Source organism: Venustampulla echinocandica, assembly GCF_003357145.1.
Source record: "Venustampulla echinocandica strain BP 5553 chromosome Unknown scaffold_0, whole genome shotgun sequence".
Classification (NCBI taxonomy): domain Eukaryota; kingdom Fungi; phylum Ascomycota; class Leotiomycetes; order Helotiales; family Pleuroascaceae; genus Venustampulla; species Venustampulla echinocandica.
The window spans coordinates 5,125,899-5,145,332 of NW_022474205.1; the positions used below are offsets into that span (position 1 = coordinate 5,125,899).

Here is a 19,434-nt window from a genome sequence, read left to right on the forward strand (position 1 = left end):
CGCATAGACAACCGTTTATCAATCGCGAAACCTAAAATCAACCCCTCCAATTGTCATTTCACCCCGCCAGAAATGGAGCAGCGAAAGGAAGAGCTTACTCGGAGGCCAATATATGGTAACTACACCTCTGCACCCGCATTTTCCACTGTATACTTTTGCTAACCTTAACACAGTCTATAACCTCCCTCCAGACATTTTAACGAATCTAGCTCTGAAGAAAGACGATGGGCTTGTACCCGAAGCAAGCAAACCAGAACCAGCGAATAACACAGTCTCCACACCAGAATCAAGAGCAGAAGCTGGTGATGGATCAAAATCTTGTTCCCTATGCGGAGTTACATTTTATACCGTGGAGGACCAGAGGGGTCATGTTCGCTCCGATTTGCACGGGTACAATTTAAAGCAACGAATACGAGGGGTGAAACCTGTGACGGAGGGGGAATTCGAAAAGCTGGTAGGAGGTATTATTAGCGTCGCTCAGACGTTGTTGAATACGGGCTGATGAGTGCTAGATCTGAACGAAAGTCTCTCAGGCTCCGATTCGTCTGATTCCGAAGATGCTGAGGTGGGACATCCACGCAAAGAAACGGCATTGAGCGCGTTGCTGAAAAGGCAAGCAGCTCTCTCGTCGCCAAACGATGACGAGATGGGCGATCTTGCGTCGAATAAGCAGAAAAAGGGACCAGGAAAGGCACCGCTGTGGTGGTTCGCAGCTCCGGTTTTGCCTAAGAACACATATCTGGGTATATATCGAGCAATATTTACCGACGAGGAGCAGAAGAATGAGTCGGCGATACTGGAAATCATTAAGCAGAAACAACTTTCTCCGAAACCACAGCTCAAAATCCCTACCGACCCGAATAATGGGGTCCCCTTACCCGAGGCGTACAAGGGCCCTCATATCTTCCTTTGCATGATAGGAGGGGGGCACTTTGCAGCCATGGTAGTGTCCCTTGCGCCGAAGCAGACAAGATCCTTAGCGCCAGGCCCATTAATGCGCGAAGCAACAGTGTTGGCACATAAAACTTTCCACCGGTATACAACACGTCGAAAGCAAGGTGGTGCACAATCGGCGAATGATTCTGCTAAAGGAGCGGCCCATTCCGCTGGATCAAGCCTTAGGCGGTATAATGAGCAAGCACTCACTGAGGAAGTACGATTGCTCTTACAGGATTGGAAGGGCATGATCGATACGTCTGAGTTGCTGTTTATACGCGCTACAGGCAATACCAATAGGAGAACCCTCTTCGGCCCATATGAGGGACAAGTAATTCGTCAGAATGATCCGAGGATTCGAACCTTCCCATTTAATACCCGCCGCGCAACGCAAAACGAACTGATGCGCTCTTTTGTCGAATTAACCCGGGTCAAAATCCACGAAGTCGACGAAGCCGCTCTGGAAGCAGCAAGACTCGCAGCTTTAGAACCCAAAGTCTCAAAACCATCTAAACCAGTAGCGCCACAAGCACCCAAACCAACTGAAGAAGAAGAAACAGCCATCCTCCACACAACCCAAATCCAAGCTCTAATCCGCCGCTCCAAACTCCCCGCCCTCCTCAGTTACCTAAAATCCAACTCACTACCTGCAGATTTCACCTTCTTCCCAGAGAATCACCACGCCCCAACACCCCTTCATTTAGCCGCGAGCCAAAATTCCCCGCCGCTGGTAACAGGTCTACTAGTCAAAGCAGGCGCTGACCCAACACCCCTCAACGCCGACGGGAAAACGTCATTCGAACTCGCCGGAGATAGAGCAACCCGCGATGCCTTCCGCGTAGCGCGGTCAGAACTCGGAGAAGGGAAGTGGAACTGGGACGCTGCGCACATTCCTGCCTCAATATCACGTGCTGATGCTGAGGCGCGTGATAAGAGGGACAAACAAGAAGAAGCGAAAAAGGAGGAGGAGTGGAGGGCGGCCGAGAAAGAGAGGTTGAAGGAGCAGGGTCCGAAAATCGATGAGGGGAGAGCGCCATTGGGGAAGGCTGCGGGAAGGGGCAGGGCGCTTGCATTGGGCATGGTTGCTAAGTCTGCGCAGGAGAAGAGGGAGGAGGAAGCTAAAGGGTTGACGCCTGAGATGAGGGTTAGGCTTGAGAGAGAGAGGAGGGCTAGAGCGGCTGAAGAGAGGATGAAGAAGATGGCTAGTGGTGCGTAGTACGCCAATGCCTATAAACTTTATAGATATATCCTATACTATATAAGCTTCGATTCCCTTGGTAATTGTGCCCCCTTTCGACAATCCTTCTATGACCACTAGGAAGTGTAACCAGCAGCTCTCTTGCTATCCCATTTATCGAGCAAAGTAGCATTACAAGAACTGTAACCAGCAATAGCCTTTGAACTTATATACTCATAAGATGTAGCTGGCTGTGAAGCCTAAAAAACGAGAACTAATTAGCTTGCTTCACTCAGCTTTGAGCGTGTATATGGGTATTGATATTTCTAGCTCAAAAACCTAACAGGCGAAAACCCATCTAACCCTGCCTAGGGTTTAGCTCGACCATACAAGCTATTTTCTCTATACGCCTACCATCTATTCTCACGCAATAGGGGCTTCAAAGACCAACGAAACCCCATCATCCCCTGCGGTAACAATCCTCTCGCCATTGCCCTGCACAAAACCTAAAACACCACCACCCTCCCCATCGCCCCTATGCCCCCTCCACTCCTTCACAAATCCCGAATTCGCCATCCCGGTCCCTCCCCGAGTATCCCACCTCCTAACCACACCATCCATCCCACAACTTGTCAACAGCCACCCTCCTGACCGTGCATTCTTCACAAACTCAACTTTCACAACACTGAACTCCTCATGCGCCTCTTTGATAAGCCGCCGAACGGCAAATCGGTGAGCCGAATCGAATAGCGCAATAGAACCATCCACGCTGCCAGCAGCTAGCAACGTCAAGGGTGGAGGAGCAAAAGCAAGTGTTTCAATACCATCAGTCTGCGCTTGCAGATCCGCTAGTATTTGCCCGGACTGTCCAAGAGAAGGTTTCACAGCTGCTTGCTTGCCACCTTTTGCCTTCCCGCCCGCAGCTGATGCAGCAGAGCCAAGTCGAGGTAGGCCGACGACCTTAAGAGCTCCGCCGGCACCACCTACTACGACAAAAGCCCCGGTCGCAGGCTCAATCGCAACACTGTATAAACCGCCTTCGACAGCGAATCGCTGATCGTGATTCGTGAGTCCAACGACGGTTTGTCCACCATCCTGCGTGAAACCCGCCGCAGAAGCCTCCCCGAAAACATCCCATACGTATAAAGACCCGTCTTCGCTCACTGTAGCGAGGAGTTTCCCGTCCGAGGTCCACGCGCCTGCCGTGCAGGACTCCGTATGCAGGAAGTAGGATTGAACGATTTGAAGAGGTGCTGAAGCATCGGTGCTGACGGTGTATACCCAAACAGAGCCATCATTTGCACCGAGGGCGAATGTATTTGGGAATGCTGGGTTTGGGCATGCAGCGAGCCAGTTTATCTCCTCGACTTCTTGCGCCTCGCCGAGGAAGCTCCAAGAGCGGCTTTGCTGTTTCGGCGCTGCGACGTATGTGCGTAGTTTCCCGTCCAGACCGCCTGATATAAGGAATTGCCCCGCGGGAAGTGTAAATGTGAGGGCGTTGATCGAATCTGTATGTCCTTCCAGCGTAAATAGCGGCTCTAATCCTTTCCTCTCCTGCGGCTCCGTCGGCGGGACCTGATACGATGCCGGCAGTACAGGCGTCGCATCATCCGTGGGCGTAGAGTCGAAAATGTATCCTATGCCTCCAGCATCTTCGCCTTCGCTGCCTCCTGTGGCGATTATGTGAGGGTGTACAGGGTGTTGGGCGATGGTGAAGATGCTGTCTTTGTACTTGTCGAAATAGGCCGAGGAGTCGTTTTCTAGTTGTAGTTCTTGCATTATTTCATCCTCGCCTTCTCCCCCTGCTTCATCATCGTCGGACCCAGAATCCATCACGGCGTCGCCGTCGTCGATGATCTCCTCTGCTGCGTCGGAGGGGTCGAGCATTACTGCCTCCTCCTCTTCGTCGACCCCGCTATTGGGGCGTTCATGTGGATTGTGCGCCGGTGACATTGTGGGTGAGATTGAAGAATGTATAGGAAACGGGCTGAAGAGGGCGGAAAGGCACGATTTCAATCTGGAATCTATGGCTTTTAAAAAGAAGATGGGAGTCGGTGGTCGGCGCACTTTATTCTCCACGCTTCGATGTGCTTTGAAATCCGCCAACTTTTTTCCATTTGAGAGTCCGAAGTTTTCCCGGAGGGGTGGGGAACAGGCGCGGGGATTCCTCAGCCTTATCGCCCCTTATCCCCTTTCCCATCAACTCAAGATTCCTAGCTGCGGGGATTTGCTGGTGTTGCTGGACAATCTGCTGCTTGACTATTTTTGTTAATTTAAACTGCATAAAGTTATATCATGGCTGTCGAGTTTTCAAGAGCTTGCTGCACTATAGGCCCACAAAGACAGATTCGTATAGATAATATGATATCTAATGGTCTATCTAGCGTAAACATCTAAGTCATATATACAACACGTTTTACAATTTTGCTCCATTTGCTCTTCTAGTCTCCTTCTCTTTATCTCTAAGCAACCTTCTCAATATCTTACCACTAGGACTCTTCGGGATGACATCTATAAATGTTACGCCGCCCTTCAACCACTTGTGCCGGGCCTTATGCTCCTCGACATGTTTACAGATCGACCTGGCAGTTATTTTGTCGTTATCCTCAATGCCAACTGTTGAGGACTTGACCACGAACGCCTTCGGTACTTCTCCAGCTTTGTCATCTGGGACGGGGATGACAGCGCAGTCTGCTACTGAGGGGTGGGTCAGGAGGTGAGCTTCCAGTTCAGCGGGCGCAACTTGGAGACCCTGCGATTTTATTAGTACCAAAAGATAGCGAGGACCAAGAAAGGAAACGTACCTTGACCTTAATCAGCTCCTTGATGCGATCAACGATGAATATGTGCTCATGTCCTAGGGGACTCTTTCGAACGACAGCTTCGTCACCAGTGCGCATCCATTTGCCCTTTCCGTCCGTATCATCAATGAACGTCTCCTTGTTGGCTTTGTCATTGTTGAGATACCCGATGACGACGGATGGCGATTGTACCACAAGCTCGCCTGCCTTATCGTACTCGGTGATTTCCACACCCTCGGGCGACACGATCTTAGCATAGATGCCAGGTAGAAGGGAGCCACTTGATCCGAAGAAGATATCATGCTCAGGAGTCCCGCAGACGACAGTGCATGATTCGGTCAAACCTACAACTCTATTAGTACAATTGTATTTAGGAGGCAAGCATACGGGAAACTCACCATAGCCTTGTCTGATTTTCCAGGTTGGGTAGATCTTTTGAAGATCTTGCGCAGTTTCTGCTCCCAATGGGGCCGCGCCTGTGAAAATAGTCCTGACGCTGTTGAGATTATACTTTGAGCAAACTTCTTGATTCTTGGTCAACGTAATGATAATGGGAGGGACCTGTTATATGTTGTTAGCTTGCAATAATGTTGAACCGAGGGGAAATTTTACCAAATAGAGAGCCCATATCTTGTAGGTCTGGATCGCCCTCAAGAACGATTGAAGCTCAAACTTTGGCAAAATAATAACCTCATCTCCGCGATATGTCCCAACCTGGGCAACGACGATCAATCCGTAGATATGACTTAATGGTAGAAGGCCCAAAACAACTTCTGTTCTGTCCACGGGTTTCCTCTCCCTTCTGGCCTTTGATTCATACCCGGTATATTGCATAACGTTTGCTATTACATTACGATGGCTAATCATGACACCTTTCTGTATCCTGTATGTTAGTTGGGATCACTAAGCAATGGCTATTGGCGCGCCGCGAGGCGCAGGGATAGTTGTTTGAGAAACTGGTTGTTGAACTTACCGGCAATCCAGAAGTGCCACTCGAATAGCAAAGGAATGCAGTTTGCCGTTTGCCTTGCCCTGGCGACCATTTCAACGGTTCCAGTTTTGGTAGTCTTGCGCCCTCCGTGACCAGCTGACCAACTGTTTTGAATGGAACTGCCTTATCTCCTGAAAACTGCTTAGGCATATCCAAAATATAAATCCGGTTGTTGGGGATTCCGGAAGCTCTTGCTGCCTCCAAGGCGGTATCAAGGGCGGGCATGCACTGTTTTCCAAACATTAGCCGGGTAACGATTGCCTCTGGCTGTTTGCACGACTTACTGTAAATAGCGACGTTGCACCAGAGTTCTTCAATTGGTATTCCAGTTCTGAAGCAGAGTACGCTGCGTTGGCCGGAGAAGCTATTCCTGAAAGTCGATGAATGGCCCATGACAAGGTCATCGAATCGACCTAGGGAAATACTTTAGTCACATATCCGCTATATTATCGCCCAACAGAAGCTGCTTACTGTGTTCAGCGCGAATATCCCGACAACCTTATCCCATTCAGATCCCTTGTTTGGATGCCATCCGAATTCATTGGCTAGAGACCGTGCCAAAAGCTCGACCCTATCCACTTGCTCGGATGCCGTATATGTCAAGCCAGTGATTCCACACGTGTAGGGGTTCCGCGAGGCTTTGATGGGATGCCTTCCGTATGCTTCATTGAAAAGAAATTCGCTGATGGGTATCGAATCTGGGGGATCTATATTCCACGAAGTCAGCTCCCGTGCTATGGAACTGCTGGAAGCCGGAAAGAAACTGGTCCAGCGCTCCAAAGTCGCGAGGGTTGGATATTACTTACCGAATGGGAGGGGATCCTGCCACGACGGAGGGGAGAAAACCATGGTGAATAGTGCTCTCGGAAAGAGCAATAATCCAAGCTTCGAGGAGTTGATATCAAGATATCGATCGAGCCCGCAAGTATGTGACGCAGTCGGCGGTTCTTGATATTACCCTTGAGCTTCAACCTCTGTAGACGTGGCAAAGACAACAAGATACAGAGGCAATTGGGCTTGCCGGAGAAGGAAAGGGAGGGACAGAAGGTATATAAGCAAGAGACAAGGCCAATTGCCCTTCGAAGCAACAAGTACGACCGCACTCTCCCCACTTACCGTGACAACACCCCGACACTGGACGGACGACCCCCAAAACGCCAATACGCCACACATCGCCCTCGGTTGCGGGGTTGGTAGTGCTGGAGATTCGGCTTCATGGATTCCCAACTTGGCGCAAGGGCACCGAACCGCCGAGGCAAGTTGTTTAGTCGATCCCTAGGTAGCCGACTCGAGCTAGAACGACTCGTGTTGGCACATCTTCTAGGAAGAGTATAAAACCAATGCATCTCATTTTCGATAGCTGTGCTTTGTGCGGACGAATGGGAGGCTATTGTCCGTTATCAAATGTATTGAATTTGGTAAAAGGTTTCGCCTCCTTTACCTGTGCCTCAGCTTATTATGTACCAAGCACGAAGTACGGCTTCTTGGTCCCTTCACTCCATCAGCAGCGGAAACTTGTCCGCTCAAAGTGCCCAAGGGGATTTCTCCGAGGTTTAGGCGCCCTCGGTCCTCGTATCTCGGGGTACCTTGGTACAATTTATGGTACAATTATGGTACAATATGGTACATACGAAGGTGCGAAGTACTCCATGCTTCGCAAGTACAGTACATCCAGACTCTGGAGTACTGCGTTGGACGTTCAACTTCTTGCTCAGCTCTTGGTTCTTCTCGCAATTCCACCTCGCAACGTTTACAAGTGTCTGCTGAACGTTGAATCGGGATTTGTTAGGTTGCAACTTATCACTTCTATTTTGCTTGTTGCGAAGAATGAGGACAGGCTGACAACCTATTTTCGGACTGCGATGCCTCCAAGAATTTACACCTCATCTCCTATATGTCGTCATCACTTCTTAGCTGCATCATTACCCGGCAATGCTTTACCTATCTGTGTAGGTTATCTCTACTTCTTTCTCCATATACTTTTGATGTTTGGGTTCCGGTAGATGTATCGGCATGTACTCCGTATCACTCCGCGAACTTTGTGTTCGTACAGTACACTCACAGGGGCAGCTTTCATCGCCCACAGGGTCACAGCGGCGCCCTCTCTTAAGTTTAGCGCTACCCGCCTATGCCTGAGCCTGAGTCAACGTCAGGTGGAATGAGTGAGGGAGAAAGTCAACTCACAACAGCAGAGTAAGAGGCATCGGTCTTTGGATCATAAAACTTCGACGATTCCGAGGTGGTTATAATATCAACAAAGTCGAGAGCTACATTGGGCACTCATTTTAATGCCAGCCGCCTCCATGGCATCTAGTCGCCGCGGACGGAAGAAGTCGTCTGGCAGAAGACCATGGGAATGGAGAGTGTGGCATGACGGCGAGGATGATAATTCCAATTTTGCGGATGTCTCTGGGTCCAACATCCTCCCTACTGGGAGACGAAGAACAGCAACATCTGCGGAACCAAAACCCAAGATTTGCGAAATTATTGGCCCGTCACAGACAGCCGGATCGCAATGGGAAGTCGAGCCATTAACTAATTTGCCATTACCAAATCCTGCTTACAGCTCCAATGCCGATGGGGATGGGGATACGATCGTGGTGCAAGGATATGGATTCGGTCCCAATGCATTGGAATCGACAATAGAAGCACCGACTTCTGCACTAGATCAGGTGTCAAGCGTCCCCAGTCAGTATCAAATTCCACAAGAAGAACGCAGCGAATCGCAAGACGCTATGGGCATTGATGAAAAGCAAAATGAGCTCGATGCTAGTGAGGCGCAGGTTGGCATCAACGTGAGCGAAAGACAAGATGCTTGTATCACTGAAAAACAGAATGAGCTCGATATTGGCGTTGCGGAAATCCAACAACATGTCGGGATGGGTGAAAAGCCAGCGGATACCATCACAACTAAAGCTAAAATAAATATTGGCATCAGTGAGGAACAACCTAATCGGGGGCTCAGCGAAAACCATTGTCACATTAACATCAACAAAAAGTCGCATGAACTGGATATTGCTCGCATGGCAAATCATCTCGACATCAATGACGAGCAAGCTGTGGCGCAGATCGCTGAACTGCAAAACTTGGCTCGCTCAGGTCTCTCAGGCGCGGCCTATGCTATGCACCCAGATCATAAACCTAGGGAATATAGATCTCCACATTCCCCAAAGACCAAACCTAGCTTCGGCGAGGGCGCTGATAACAATGCCGCCCTCGAAAATGCCTGGTCACACGGCTTTCCATCCATACCAAATATACCGGTTGGTACCGTTCTAAACCCCAACTAGTAGATCCTTCTGAAAGCAAGTCTTGACAAGTACAGGGCGATGTCAAACCTACTCAACTGTGCATGGAGGACGATAACGACCAGACGTTCAATCCTCCAGCCTCCGGGCCCCCCACAACTCCAGGTGGAAGATGGCATGGCAGTGCGGATGGGGTATTCTCTGTGAATGGTATGTATATGTATTCAGCACTTGGACTCATTTTCATTCCATCTTCCTTTGGTCGTGTAAAAGGCAGTGAACTGCGACTTGCAGAAACAATGGGCTATCAGCTGGGCAGATCTCATTGTTCATCAGTGCTGCTCCACAACTCTGGGATGCGGTCGCTGAGAACTATCGATATCTGTACCTGAAGGAGCGTGACAACATACATATATATCTACATTTGCCCCTTTTAGTGAAAGGCAATTGAATTAAACCAGATTCTGTTGGGTTGGGGAATCGTCAAGTGTCAAGACTCAAGACTCAAGTGTCGAGGTGGTTGTGGCGCTCAGACCACCCAACACTGCCGTTCCTTCTTCTTCTGGCAGGAACCCAACACCCACCCACCAAACCGCACATCTTCGTTATTCTTTTTCCAAACTCCCTTCTTTTCTTCTTCATTCCCTTCATACCCGCTGTCCAGCATCCAAGTTTTCTCCGTTTCGTATTCACACCTGGGATTTCGTCGGTCATCCTCCATTATTCTTCCACAGTCTGCTGCACATCAAGTGAAGTCCCCAAATATATAACGTCAGTCAAACTATCGTTCGTCCTTCAGACCTGTTGGAGCTCAGCGATCCGCCTTATCGACCAAAAACACCAGTTCCACGGCTCCGGCGGGTTGAACCATCTTCCTACTACTAGGCACCGGTGCTTGGTCAAACCTTAGCTGTGGTTGATCCACGAATACGCGTGAAATACCTCTCCAGAAACCTCCAGACCACGGCGCTCATATGAAGCTGGGTTTCTGCGCCTTTCAACCTAATCCTGCCTTTCTGATTCCACCGTATTGGAGATCAGCCGGTTTTCTGGTCATTCCCCAGGGAGGTGTGTTTCCATCTATATCCTCGTGGGCATTAGTACTGATTGCCTGTATAGTTGCCTGTATAGTTGTTATATATACCAAGATTCCTCACCAAGTTCTATATCAGTACCCTGTAATTCGATTGACGTCTTGTCTCAATAGTCGAAAGCCGAAGAATCAGCAGTACAAAACTTCAGACACTACCTTGGGATCTTGTGCCTCAAGTTGCCTGCCACTACCGAGTTAATGTGAGCTCCAAGACGTTGTCATTGTATCTCAATGAATACATTGGGACGAGTTCCGATTCAAAGAATCTAACTCTGGGAAGGAACTAGTACTGTTGTGTGGCTCTCCAATTCGCTGTTGATTGAACGGCGCACCAACTATAACGGTTGTGATTCACGAATTCCCCGCCCCATTCACAGTTGCCCAAGGCCTGAGGCGCCACACCTATTGTTATTCACAAGCTTGGGTTAATCAACTGCCGCATAAGGAGCACATGCACTACAGTTGGTGTGATTCACAACATCCTCCCCCCATTCACACTCGGCTAAGGGGTACGCAGCTACGCCAGAGCCCTATAAATTACCGTGGCCTTATGGCCCCTTAATCCTCCTTCCAACCAACAACCCACAACCAATCGCCAAACCTTACACATTGTTTCCAGAAACCATATCATTAATCATTAATCACCCACACCTTGGAAATCAAGGTTTATTCAACCAAAGTCAAACAAATCTACAGACTGGGCACCTGTTTCCAGAGCTGTACAGGGGGTCGGACAAGACACTTCCAAACACTACTTCGGTTTCGCAAAATCGGAGTATTTGTTTGTGCAACTTCGACTTCCGTGAAACAATAGCTTGAAAACCAGATCCATTATCACCAATATCCATACCTTAGCATTATTTTGCTCTCCAACCTACTGCAACTTATCATTCCCCTTCAATTTCCCACTGCCTCACTCCTTGACTCACCGACTTCACTCACCGACTGCACTTGCCAACTGCACCCGGCTACACGGTTATTTATTTAGTTGTCGGAGCGATACCTCGCCCAGCCTACAGCACGCGTGATCGAGCCTCTTCCGATCTACTCTACTATTATCAGATCGTTTTGTTGACGGCACCGGGTAGGTTGTTTCTCTGTTACATCTAGACCCAACCCCATGTCTAGGATATTACCTTCCTCACTTCAACGTACCGTTACAAGAAATACATGCTTGTGAACTTTGGCTAATCCCGTCAGACGTTGAGACAGTCCTCGTCCACCACAACGTAGAGACTACATACTCAAAGCCGAATCTGATCGTGTCCGAAGGTTGCCACTGTAACCAAGGAACCAGACGACCCTTATCCATTGAGAGCATCCCCTCTCATCTTTTGAACATCTTTTCATTCTTGCACTCTTTGAGTTTTTCGATCTGTTTAGATCTACTTGACATTGCCCCCTTACCACGTGCTGAGCGGAGAATCTCTTTCACAGAACCTCATTTGTCTTCCGTTATTCTCAGCCGACATATCTGTGCATAGTATCATAGATATGGAGCAAAAGGGCTTGAACCCATCCCCACAAGCTGGTGCTAATGTTGATAACCAAATTCCAGATCCGATACTGCCTCCTACTGCCCTTATGTCTCCCTGCCGAGCAGCAAAGCGACGTCGTACTAATGCCGGCGATACGGCGGTGACATCATGCACTCCACGAATTACTACAAGTGCTGACCTATTTGGATCGTCATCTCCGCTGAGTTCTCCGCCTACCTCACCTGAAGCATCTCTACTGCCTCCTCACATCTGTACCAATTCCGGTCTGTGCATCCATTTCTTTAGAGACCCAGGCTTAAAGGCAGCTAGGTGTGCTAATAAATCTAAGGTATGCTCCTGTCTTTTATCTCCTTTAAAAACTTTCGTTGTTCATTTAATGCTTTATTTTATTTTGAGATGTTTGATACTCGAACCATGGAAAACATGCGTCACATGGGCAAAGGAAGCATCGGAGCCCAGCAAATATTATAATTTCTTCTATTTTGGGAAAACCCTTTATTAATAAGCACCTGTAGGCACGGTACCAGACACCTACACCACCCGCTCAAAAGCCCACGACGACCTCGGCAATCAGGGCTGCCAAGGTCCTTCAGCCATATTACGCAAATTCTCAAATCGACAAACCTGATCCTATAGGCCAACCTCAGGTCTGGGCCGATAAACGTCAGCAACTGTGTCAGGCCTTGCCCTATTACAATGCCTACCAATCAGGTGCACACACGAGTGAAGGTTATGTATTAGGCTTTCTGTGCGACAAAGAGGTTGGAAAGCATGACAAGTTTGACGATGAGATAATCATATCTCGAATGTAGGTTTTCAGTGGCTTGGACTTTATAACCTTTACTAATACTTATAGTGGTGGCGGTCGCACCCAAGATGCGGCTGGAAACTTTGTCCAGAGCAAGGACCAATCGATGAACTCTACCTACACGTCTTTCATGAGATCTATGAAAGAGGACCGGCCGATAGGTGTTATTGCAGGTAGGCCTCAAAGCTATAGCCCTTGTTTAACCAATATTCAGTCGCTAAAATTATACAGGCCAGGGAAATCGCATTAGTCCATCAAAGTTGCCTCATTACTACAATGTGCTCGACTGGTTCCATATTACAGACGTCTGGTGCGAGCTAAACAATGGCTGCAAGACCTGGATGGCGCGCTTTGAAAAGATCAACCTACTTGAGCGATCATGGTGGTCTCCTCAGGGTATTGAGCCTCTGACTCCTCTGAGCCCTTCCACGGTCGATGGACCCAAAGCTCATGTTGCATGCTGCACCGCCTGCAATAGGGGGAGTAAATTGATATACAATCAGGGCTGGACATGTCTCAACAATGATTGCTGGGAGTTTTTCCAATTTCCGAACGGCCTTATCGAGGAATATTTGGATTACAATAACGACTTCATGAAGGAAAGAACCCGCTACAAAGGGAACGACCCAGGGTCACTTGCACCACCTCTACTGACCGATGAAGACTGCGCCAAAATCCATGCCTTCGGCATTGAAACGCTCTTCGCTAAAGGCATTGTCTGCCCTGTATGTGGTTGTTGCAGTCGGAGGATTGAGTGGGGCCAATGGTCGTGTGAGAATATTCATTGCACCTTTACTCACCGCGTGGGCCAGAAGGCAGTCCCTATCGATGAAGCCATCGCTGGGTGCGAGATACCCAATAGTTATCGGCCAATGTGCCACTCGACTATTCGCGCCCTCACTCCAATAGTCCAAGGACAGTACGACGTCTTTGAATATCAGATTCCCGGACCAAGTGGAGAAATCATTGGATTCATTCGGCATTTCAACTCAAGCGCCGTGATCAATCAACAGCCTGATGGCCCAAATGAACTGTTCCTACAGATGCAAACAGACGAGTTTGGTCTTAAGCGGAACCCCTCCCGCAACAAAGGCTGTAAGTGCTTGGGGAATTTGTTAAACGGCTAAAACTAACATCACTAGCGCCTAATGAAATACTTACTTCCCACTGGGCGGCAAATTGGGTATGTTTTTAATCCCTGGGTTGTATGCAATGTCTAATAATTATATAGGGTGCCCCTTACAAGTATGGTGTTGCCCAGATATCGAAGGGTTTTGATCAAACGCCTATTGTTCTTATCAAGGCTCTAAAACGATTGACATGGGCCGGCGAGCTTGCGCTCACAAGTGCAGCACATGAAGGGTTTGTTCCTTTTAACGAACTCCTTTCCATAGGCTACTTTGAGAAATCTACCATTGGTGTAAGTACTTGCCAGATATGGTTCATAGATTTTACTAAGTATCATAGTACCATGACGATGGTGAAAAGGAACTTGGTCCAACCGTTGCCACACTATCTCTTGGCTGTAGTGCGACAATGATGTTTAGACCAAAGGCAAAGAGCGGCATCAAAGGCGTGCAGAAAAGGGCCAATGCCAGGGGTACGCAGCCCGATGTCTTGAAGGTCGTATTAAAACACGGCGATATTGTTATCATGCATGGTCGCGATATCCAGAGGTTTTATGAGGTGAGAGGAACCCATGCATGACATGTGATTATCTATCTCTTGCTAACCACTGCCTGATTAGCATTCGGTGGTACCACACGGCAAACTACGATTCGCCTTAACTGCCCGTTATGTCAGGCCCGAGCTGATGCTTCCTGACGAACAGGAATATGCATTGCACGCAGGACAGCTCCCCCAGGGAAGTGATCAGTACAATTACACCGGGGATTTACATGCGATGCCGGTTACTACTACTAGGGATGTGGAAGAAGAAATCCGCCAGTGCTTCCGCATTATCAACGCAAAGATGCAATTGGGTGGAATTGCTAAGGGTCGGGCGGTAGAACTCTTTTCAGAAGCTACCCATGAGTTGGAAAATTCATGAGGTGGCGAGAAACGACTAAATGTATTATTTTAGCTTCAGATGCCAATGATGCGTTGACTTTTGCTAGAATTTGGCTGGACCAGGGCAGGGAGTTTCAAGGGATGAATGCTGGCATTACATATTGGAGGGCTAGACTGGCTATGGGTCACGGATATTGCGGACTGATATTTACTGGAATTCAAGCCGGCCTGTGGAGAAACGTTTGACGGGAATGGCATTAGTTGCTATGGCCAAATCTCGCGGGTCATATCACTGGCAAGCCGATAGATCATTTAGACACGAAAACTGCGTTGATGTTGCCAGAATTGCCGTGGCATGGCATAGCCTGACATTTAGTACATAATGAAGCTTCAAAACCAAATGTGTGCAAAAATGCATTAATGTGCCTCTGCGGATAAAAAAAAGGAGTGGCTCACCTAAACTTCTTGTGACAATGTCTTGGAGATTGTCTCATTAAGCTCGAAATTTCTTCAAGTGTATTTGAGATATGTGGATGTATTATATATGGACTAGCATCCAAAGTTAAAAGTAGGATACTCTAGCGTAATTCAAGCCATCACTAGATAGAGGGACATCAAAAGCGACTATTAAGAGCATGGCATTAACTAGCCAATTATTGCCACTCTACACCAAATCTACGATTGGCTTTTCACAAACATCTACATATATAAACTTGCCACCGCTGTGATATCCCTCTTGATCATCTCCTGACAAGTCTGCATCTTAGTAAACAACTCAGGATCTCCAATAATCCTCGCTGCATTCTTAACCTCCCTACAAGTCTCGTCCAGCCTCGTGATAACTCTGACAATAGTCCCCTCCAGAACATCCGTCAGATCCGTGATGTTCTTGAAGCTCATCCCGCGTGCCCACTCATACACAACTTCCACCAACCCGAACCGGGGCCGGGAGACGAAGTCGTTGGAGTCGTCGGCGGAGAGGATGACTTGATGGTAGGTTTGCCGTTCGTTGACCTTTTCGGAGATTTCGATTATGGTTTTCATGCCTTTCTCTAGGTTTGCGGTGAGGTTGGGGACCGTGTCTGTTTTTTCTTGGAAGACGAAGGCGGAGAGGAGGGCGACGATTTCTGCGGGTTCGTAGGCCGCGAGGACGTTGTCGAGGATGAGTTCGGTAAGGACGAGCTCGTCAGCTGAGTGGATCTCGCAGGCTACTTTGCCTTTGAGTTGCACGCGGGAGCTGTCATCGATAAAGTCTAGGTTTTGTAGGACTTTGATTCTCTGTTCATAGTCTGGGAGGAGTTGAAGGTTTTGATCAGACATGAGTTGACGGAGTTCGGAGATATTTTCTTTTATTAGCCATTGGTCATAACACATGGCGAACTAAAGAGGAATTAGCATTCGGAGTATCAATTAGTAAGATGGGAATACTTACATGCTTGAGGAATTGGGGACATTTCAGGCAGCCCGCAGTTTGCGCAGTGGCCGCTAAGTCAAAACGCTTGGTGAGAATATCCCGAAGCGCTAAGTCTTTGATCTTGGAAGAATCCATCTCATTCCATTCATCAAGCAACCAGGACGAACATAGACGCTTGAGCTCATCTTTAGCCTTTTGATATCCGTCACCGCCATTGAAAATCTCGGGTATGACCCCCTTAACAATCGTTCCCGTAAGACATTCAATATCAGCAGCAGGGATCTGAAGCGTTCTGAAGCCGATGTGCTTTCGGAACTGAGGAAGGTTTGTAAAAAGGTGGCGGAACTTTGGTAAATATGGCAACAGATCTGTCGAGTCCCGCTGGTCTCTCTGAGTTCGGATTTCCAAGACGTGGACTGTTGGCTGCGTTCCGTGAGCAGCTCCTTCTCGAAGGAGAATTCCTGGAGTTCTCACACCCTCTCGATTGTATACTATGAGTCTCTTGGGAGCAAACATCCGTCGTCCAACAGGGGTAGCTAGTAAAGCAAGATGGAGATCAACAGTGAGCTGTCTGAAATCCTGAGAAGCTTGGTGGCACGTGTCGATATCAATATCGCAGATATCACAAGCATCCCGCTTGATCTTCAAGAGATCGGCCTCCGAAACCTTAACGGCCTTTTCATGCTCGGGTAGTAATTGTTGAGTAGCATGCTCACTGAAACTTCGCTTAATCATCTCTTCAATCTTCAATGCCTCAACTCTAAGCAAGTTCAAGATCATGTTATATGTTAATCTGAACTGTGAGCGAAGTTTTGATGGTTCCCCCAGTATCATTTGACGCAACTCAGACACTGGTGGGGCCTCACCTCCACCAGGTGCAACGATAATGACTGATCCCACAGTGTCTAAACCTCGACGCCCGGCTCTGCCGGCCATTTGAGTGTACTCACCCGGCAACAAGTTTCTGAAAGAATGACCGTCATGTTTACGAGTTCCAGAAAAGACAACAGTTCGAGTAGGTAAATTGAGTCCCATGGCGAAAGTCTCTGTTGCAAATAGCACTTTGACCAACGTTTGAGCGAACAGCATTTCCACAACCTCTTTGACAATTGGAAGTAGTCCACCATGATGAACGGCGATTCCTCGGCCTAGTAAATCTCGTAGTCTTATAATCTGCGGAAGTATCCTGTCTTCTGGCTTGAGGCGTGCGATAGATTTCTCGATGATCATATGGATTGCGCTCTTCTCTGTTGCAGTGCAAAAGTCTTGATTGCTGAGTGCATCTGCATTCTCCTCGCAACGTTTCTTGGAAAAGACGAAGATGCAGGCGGGCAGAAGGGTCTCCTTCTTTAGAAACTGAACTAGGTGGACCCATAAGGTCTTATCTTGAGCAGCTGTAGTCCGACCTCCAGGTCTACCACCTCTGCCCATGTGCCCAGGAGTATGGCTTGCTCTCTGAGGTCCACCACGGCCCCTTTGTGGAGCACCTCCGCGTTGTCCACCTCTTTGCTGGCCACCCCGAGCGGGTTGTCCTCTGCCTCCTCGAGCGGCGCCACCTCCGCGAGAGTTATTTACCGGTGCTGTAAGTGCCTTGATTTTATCCCTGCCAGACAAGACATCATTTGCATCCTTCCAGCCGTTGTCAATGAATTTCTTGTCTGCATCAACAATTTTATAAATTCCTTTGTCGGCCCAAAGGTAATGCTCCAGAGGTACCGGTCTTTTTGGCGTAGAAATAACATATATATCTTTCCTCTTCGTCCGGCCAACCCAAGAAGCAAATTCATAGGTATTAGGAACCGTGGCGGAGAGTAATATCAAGGTAACATGCTCTGGTAACATAATAATCACCTCTTCCCAAACAACACCTCGCTCTAAGTCATTAACATAATGGACTTCATCAAATATGACAAACTCCACGTCTCGAATTAGATCTGCTCCCCTGTAAAGCATACTCCGCAGAATTTCTGTTGTCATGATAAGACAGCTTGCCTCGGGATTAATCTGGACATCTCCAGTGAGAATACCAACTTCGTCAAAGATTTCTCTAAAATCTCGAAATTTCTGGTTACTCAGCGCCTTGATAGGTGATGTATAAATGGCCTTTGTCATGTGTTTCGCTGCCAAAGCAATAGCATACTCTGCAACGACCGTCTTACCTGCAGATGTGTGTGCAGCAACAAAGACCGAGTCCCCACTCTCCAGGTGATATACTGCTTCTTTCTGGAAAGTGTCGAGCTCGAAAGGCCAGTCTCTCGCCATATCAGGTACCAGCTCCCGGAAGTTGGTTATTTCTCGTTTGACGTCTACCATATGTGCCCATTCTCTGCCCTTCTTATTCGTACTGGAGGCAGCCAAGACACCATGTGGCTCTAATGCTGGAAACTCAACTGGTAGTAATGAGTCGATATCGTCCTCGTTATCATCCTCAGACGTATCACCCGATTCCCCGTTTCGATTCGCAGCCTCCCCTGAAGTAGTTTGACCAGGCTCCTCAGCAGGCTCTTCCTCGAGTACGTTTTCTACCTCTTCCGCCTCCTTAATTTCATCTTCACTCTTTTTAGCTTTGTCGAAATCTAAACCTCTCTCAAATCCCGGCGGGACAGCCAGTAATCCTCCTTCGCCACTAAAATTGATCACCCGCTCTAATCTATTTTTGCCATCTGCGGCTCCGTTTGCTGTTTCGGCTCTTAACGCTTGATCATCTATTGCCGCAGCAGCCTCCACACCATCCAAACCGCCTGGAGCAAAGGGGAAGAAGCCCGCAGCTCCACGCACAAAGTCTGCCCTGTTCGCCGGTTTGCGCATAAAAGACGTCGAGTTTTTCGCAGTCGCACTGTTCGCCGGGACAGTTACTTCTTTATAGCCTGTAACCCGGCCTTCGAAACCTTCCCGGGTGAAGCGGGTAATCGTACGGGTTTGCGTCGGCGCAATCTTGAAGAGGGAGGCGTAGTCGGTTGGAGTGTCCCAGCGTCTGTGGTGCGCAGGTTGTCAGCAACTATGGGAGGATGGTACTGGGCGGGGGGCATACTGTTGGAGTCTGTTCAGCCATTCTGTGGAGAAAGATGTAGATGGGGTAAGGTATTTTTCTTCCAAGGAGCGTTTAAGGGCATCTTGATCTTGCTTCACCCGTTTGCGGGGGCGCTGGCTGTCAAGGATGCTGTCGATCCACTCGTCCGCCGTTTGATCATTGTCGGCGGAATCGATATGTGCCCTCTGTAGAGCACTAACGAGGGAATCGGTCATTCTATTTGTAGTCTCATGGGATTGGCGTTGTAGAAATGGCAACAGACACAAGGCAAAAATGGCGGGGTGCTATTCATGGAGGGGTGTTTGTTGACGGTGAAGCTCGCCAGCTCTCTGAGCTCCAATTTACGCGAAGAAATACCGAGTGTTACTGTCTTCCATATTAACTGGCATATAAGACCCAGATAACAACCACCTGGCTACCCTATGT

The 19,434-nt window shown here is 48.5% G+C and overlaps 6 protein-coding genes across 6 annotated transcripts; 3 read left to right on the forward strand and 3 right to left on the reverse strand.

The window, feature by feature from the left end:
- Positions 1-72: 72 nt before the first annotated feature.
- BP5553_01582 (Uncharacterized protein) lies at positions 73-2,152 on the forward strand (the record flags this gene model as incomplete). The annotated part of the gene is made up of 3 exons (XM_032010205.1): positions 73-115; positions 174-461; positions 513-2,152. The coding sequence occupies 3 exons, from the start codon at positions 73-75 to the stop codon at positions 2,150-2,152; spliced, it is 1,971 nt and encodes a 656-aa protein (XP_031874259.1).
- A 384-nt stretch (positions 2,153-2,536) lies between these two features.
- On the reverse strand, positions 2,537-4,066 carry BP5553_01583 (WD40 repeat-like protein; the record flags this gene model as incomplete). The annotated part of the gene is made up of 1 exon (XM_032010206.1): positions 2,537-4,066. The coding sequence occupies one exon, from the start codon at positions 4,064-4,066 to the stop codon at positions 2,537-2,539; it is 1,530 nt and encodes a 509-aa protein (XP_031874260.1).
- Positions 4,067-4,181: 115 nt separating this feature from the next.
- On the reverse strand, positions 4,182-6,754 carry BP5553_01584 (Acetyl-CoA synthetase-like protein; the record flags this gene model as incomplete). Its single annotated transcript, XM_032010207.1, has 9 exons — positions 4,182-4,372; positions 4,601-4,865; positions 4,918-5,258; positions 5,313-5,475; positions 5,527-5,790; positions 5,888-6,133; positions 6,190-6,318; positions 6,377-6,612; positions 6,712-6,754. 9 exons carry the CDS (start codon positions 6,752-6,754, stop codon positions 4,182-4,184), a joined length of 1,878 nt encoding a protein of 625 aa, XP_031874261.1.
- A 1,439-nt stretch (positions 6,755-8,193) lies between these two features.
- BP5553_01585 (uncharacterized protein) lies at positions 8,194-9,195 on the forward strand (the record flags this gene model as incomplete). Its single annotated transcript, XM_032010208.1, has 1 exon — positions 8,194-9,195. The coding sequence occupies one exon, from the start codon at positions 8,194-8,196 to the stop codon at positions 9,193-9,195; it is 1,002 nt and encodes a 333-aa protein (XP_031874262.1).
- A 2,545-nt stretch (positions 9,196-11,740) lies between these two features.
- On the forward strand, positions 11,741-14,603 carry BP5553_01586 (uncharacterized protein; the record flags this gene model as incomplete). Its single annotated transcript, XM_032010209.1, has 9 exons — positions 11,741-12,073; positions 12,261-12,553; positions 12,602-12,726; positions 12,785-13,278; positions 13,366-13,648; positions 13,696-13,736; positions 13,785-13,973; positions 14,021-14,239; positions 14,301-14,603. 9 exons carry the CDS (start codon positions 11,741-11,743, stop codon positions 14,601-14,603), a joined length of 2,280 nt encoding a protein of 759 aa, XP_031874263.1.
- A 659-nt stretch (positions 14,604-15,262) lies between these two features.
- BP5553_01587 (p-loop containing nucleoside triphosphate hydrolase) lies at positions 15,263-19,223 on the reverse strand (the record flags this gene model as incomplete). The annotated part of the gene is made up of 3 exons (XM_032010210.1): positions 15,263-15,943; positions 15,996-18,951; positions 19,009-19,223. The coding sequence occupies 3 exons, from the start codon at positions 19,221-19,223 to the stop codon at positions 15,263-15,265; spliced, it is 3,852 nt and encodes a 1,283-aa protein (XP_031874264.1).
- Between the last annotated feature and the right edge of the window lie 211 nt (positions 19,224-19,434).